Source organism: Rhea americana, unplaced genomic scaffold, assembly GCF_003343005.1.
Source record: "Rhea americana isolate MKP2758 unplaced genomic scaffold, rheAme1 scaffold_164, whole genome shotgun sequence".
NCBI lineage: Eukaryota > Metazoa > Chordata > Aves > Rheiformes > Rheidae > Rhea > Rhea americana.
In genome coordinates, this window is record NW_028185750.1 from 1,343,982 (window position 1) to 1,348,494 (window position 4,513).

The 4,513-nt window shown below is 52.6% G+C and overlaps 1 protein-coding gene across 1 annotated transcript in view; it reads left to right on the forward strand.

The window, feature by feature from the left end:
• Positions 1-4,513, forward strand: part of PBX3 (PBX homeobox 3) — a 22,604-nt gene that overhangs the window by 2,553 nt on the left and 15,538 nt on the right. The window contains exon 3 of the mRNA XM_085300513.1: positions 4,051-4,241. Within this exon, the coding sequence (XP_085156639.1) occupies positions 4,051-4,241 (191 nt within the window). The remainder of the gene's footprint in view (positions 1-4,050; positions 4,242-4,513) is intronic.

The following is a 4,513-nucleotide window of genomic DNA, read 5'->3' on the forward strand; positions in this document are numbered from 1 at the left end:
CTGGCGGAGGCTGCAGATCTCCCTGCCCCCCAGCCCCCGGCAAGCCCCCAGGTGTCCTGCGCGGCCCGCTGCAGCGAGGCGTGCCGCGCGGGCCGCGAGCACACAGCCCCGTGCTTGGGCAGGGGCGGCCATTGAATTAACGAGCGGCACCCAGCAGGAGCGCGTCCTGCAAAATCCGGGGGACACGGGTTGGAGACGGATCGGGGGCCGACGCAAATTCAAGTTGGTGCTTACAGCCATTTCCTGGCAAGCGTCCTCTGACTCTAATAAGTTTAATGATGTGGGGAAAGCACTAGCATTTTTAGCCCTGTAGCTGCATTTACAAAGGTTTCAGCTGAAATGTCACAGCCATCCGTCCACACCGCAGGAAACTCGGGAGGATGCTCGAGCGCTGCTAGGAGAAGGAGAGAGAGGTAGAGCTGATCTGAAACATGAACGTTTCCCCCGTTGATCCTGACACCCAGCAGCGTCTGCTCTACAGAAATATGATAATTCCCCTAGCCTYGCAGCAAACTGTCTCCTACCAGTTTGTCTCAAAACAGTGCCTGTCTCAGCGGCTGAGAGGCAGCCGGGGTTTCGTAGCTCCGTCCTCGCCGGCTCCCGGTGCAGGCGGCGAGCGGATCCCCCCGCGGCACCCGGCTGCACCAGCCGAAGCGTCTTTCWCGAGACGTTTTCTGGACAGAGTTTGATTCTGATGTTCGTTGCCAGTTAGGGGAATGTACTTGGGAAAAGAAAAAAAGAGGAAAAAAGAGGAGAAATGGAAAGTGTGTCACGCCATCAAACTGCTCTCCCCTCGCCTTGCGCCAGGAGAAATGGTCGTTCACAGGCAGCTCTTTCCATAATTTACAGCTACTATAATAGAGATGACATATTGAAAGCTATCTTCTATAATTACACTGAAATACATTTTTTGCTGTAGGCAAAGTACTGTAAGGGTCCCAGGCCTCCCGGAGCATCTGGGAACCTGCTTTCTGAGCTCGCAGATGTCGTCGGCGTTCGCCCCGAGCTGGGCGACGCGTGGCTGCTCGGGAGGCACCACGAGCGCTGCCTGGCCCCGGCGCGGCCCGGCTCTGCGGGGAGAGGTCGGTTTGGGCCATTTCCTCTCCTTCCCTCGTGCTCATCTGAGGAGTCTTGAGCAAGCGTTAAGGCCTGCAGAAGCACCCTGTGCTCCTGCAAGGTTTCTGAGCAGGTTAACAAGGCCATCACTCATAACCTGACCTTATTAATGATGTSTTGGGCACCAAGCAGAGGCCTGAAAAATAGTAGTGAGAAGGGGATCAAGTAGCTTGGACATTGTGAATAAACAGGAGAAAACAAGACAGAGCATCGCGGTCTTCCGAGCTTGCTTCCGCTCTGCTGTGCCGAAGCAGCTCCACGGATGGGATGTACTGGCCGAAATAAGCTGAAATGAGGCCCGTCAAGCAGTTGTGACCAAAGTCTCTTCAAGCAATCCTGAGTAAATGCAAGCAAAGGTTTTTGCTTCCTGAAAGCAAGAAACTCACTTTAGCTTTGAAACAGCCCCCTTTCAATACTAGATTTGTGGAGAAATATTTTTCAGGATGAACAAATGCCTGAAAATATTTTCATTGTAACAGTTACCATTTTTATAGTACTTTGTAGAATTACCCAATTTTATGAATAATGAGGCATGTGACAAGTTACTGTGCCTGAAACCTTCTTTCAGTGCCAAATACTTTAATTTAGCAGCGTTTTTAGGATAGCCAGAGCCATTATTTTGTCTTGGAGAAGTAGTGGCTGCATTTTGGCACATGGCTTTACCACCGTGCGTTATTTACTAGACGAACCGAAACTGCTGCCAGCCGGGGAGCTGAATCGCGGCACTGCAGGTTCAGCTTTGCAGCTGGGTTGATGCACCGCGCGCTGAGCCCAGGGGACCGGGGCCGGCGCGGTTCGGCTCCCGCGCGGCCGGGACAGGCCACGGTCCGGGCGGCGTTTGCAAAACCTCGCTGCTTTGGCCAGCGAGGGCAGGGAAGCCCAGCCGCGGGGAGGGCCCGCCGCCCCGGCGGGCAGCAGCAGCGGCCTGGGGTTTCGGGGCGAACGGATTATTGCTGCCTGGGACAACTCTGGGGTGCGAGCAGGGACCCCCCGCCCGGCACCCCCCTGGCCCGGCACCCCCCCGGGCACCTGCACCCTCCCGGGCGAGGCGCTGAGCCGGGCTGAGCGCTGCCTCCAAAYGGGTGCGCAAGGATGTAAATTAGCCTGTAATTTACTTTCAGTAGTGCAAAGGAAAAAAAATCACTTTGCCTGAAGTGTATGCATCTTTCTTAAGGGTGTACCCAGATTTTAATTATCTAAATGTAAATACTTAACGAATTTTACTTAGAGTAATGAGCTAAAGTGCACACTACATAAATGAGATGTTCTAATTAATCATGTATGAACTACTGGTTTAAAGAAAAGCTATGTGAATTCTGCAAATGTTGGGCTATTGCCAAATTGCTAATCAGCATTTGCATTCATAGATGGCTTCACTTAATAAGTTGTGAGACGTTCAGCAAATGTTATAGGAAATTATGAGTTTTTACATGCATAAACTTTTCACTTTTAACTCTTTCCCTTGCACAATCTGTCAAAATGCAAGAGAATCACTGAAAATCTTGGTGTATGACAAATTATAAAGGTCTTTTTAACTCCAGCTTTGGAAGAAAAAGAGGAGCTAGTATCAAACAGATATTTAACATATGTGGTCTGAACAAGGTATTTGTGCTGYTTCCTCTGCATGATTTAGTGACTGCTGAGTACCCTATTCATAGCCCATTATGTTAGATGCATGAGAGTGAAATCCTTTGGCCTTATTTGGAAGCGATTATAGCTCAGCTTTGCATTATGATATCTGCTTCCTTGTATAATCAACGTGCATACACCTCCAGAAGATACTTAAGCCTTTGATACATCCACCTTTGTGTGCTAAGTATTCACGGGAACAGAGCAGCAGTTTATCTTCTGCGCGTGTATAAACACAGAGAACCAGCGCAGCGCCCCGTCTTCTCTTCTCTTTTAAAGGCTGCACTGGGACAGCGATAGGTTAGTGCCTGAAACGTGGCTGGATTCCCCTCCAAGCCCTTAGGAAGAGATTAGTCCTGGAGCTGCAACACGGCTCTCTCTAGTACACGAGAGCCCCAGTTCTTGTTTTTGAAAGAGATAAAGGAGACATAAATCAGCATAGTTTGTGGCAGCTTGCAGCCTGCGTAGGGGGAAGCCGGAATGCCAGCGTGACAGCCGCTTGGTCATCCGAGGCTCAGATCAGGAAAAGTCTGTTGATGATGCAGCCTGGAGAAGTTCGTATCATCGTGTCCTTTTGCCTGCATTGTCTGGGGCTGATAATTGATAGCTTCGAATGCCTTCCCCTCCCCAGCGTTTTGCAGCACAGCAGAGGCCRGGCTCAGGCAGGGCTGCGATGCCTAGCGGCTTCTTTGAAATTCCACATTTTAGACAGAACGGCGCGAGTCACCTCCAAAAGGTCCAAACACGCCGATCTGCTGCAGGGAGCCGAGCGATTGCACGCTGTCTGTTTGGGGCTCCCTGCGTGTCTGGAAGTGCTGGGATTCGCGGTACGGGACAGCCCTTCCCCGGCTGAGACGGCTCGTTGGGCTCGGCGCRTGCTGCTCCCCGCTCGCGTTTTCCTCCTGCCTGCAGTTATTTACATACTCTGATCCTGACCTCTCCTTTCCACTGCGGGCTGTCTGCAGAGGTAGGAGAGCACTTTGTTTGCACAGCTAGAAAGGAGTGAGTGCGAGGAAGAGCTATGCCACAGCTGCTCAACACCCCTGGCTACCTTCAAAGGGTCCCAGGCCTCATTTACAGCGGCACCTGGGGTGTCTTAGCACGCTACCCCAGCTGCYGAGGCCGCTCGGGAGCGGAGGACGCCTGGGAGAGCTCGAGGCTCCCTCACGGGCCGGCTGGCCCGCCTGGGGACCTCGCGATGGCTGGGGGATGCTTGCTCCCCCGGCCGTCGGTGGCTCTGCCCCGCGGCCGGGTTGCCCTTTGTGTCCTTGCGGGACCATTTCTAAGCCTCTCCTTCCTTTGCAGGCATGTAACGAATTTACTACACATGTGATGAACCTTCTCAGAGAACAGAGTCGGACACGTCCCATTTCTCCCAAGGAGATTGAGAGGATGGTGGGCATCATTCATCGAAAATTCAGCTCCATCCAGATGCAACTCAAACAAAGTACTTGCGAAGCAGTAATGATTTTAAGATCAAGGTTCCTTGATGCCAGGTAAGGGGGCGAGGAGAGCCCTTCCTGCTGTACTGGGGAAGGAAGGGTGGTTGCAGACCAGCTCACCAGAAAGCCAGGCCTCCCCGGAGCTGCGTCCACCCGTGGCCAGGGATTGCCCAGCACTAAGTTGCAGTGCCCCTTGGAAACAGCTCGGAGCACTGCTCCCTCACACAGAGGCTGCTTTGTGAAAGGGAGCGTTGCTTTCATGGCAGTGCCAGTGTCTTTTAAACAAACATTACTGCAGGGGCTAGGCTTGTTTGCCCTGTGTTTGC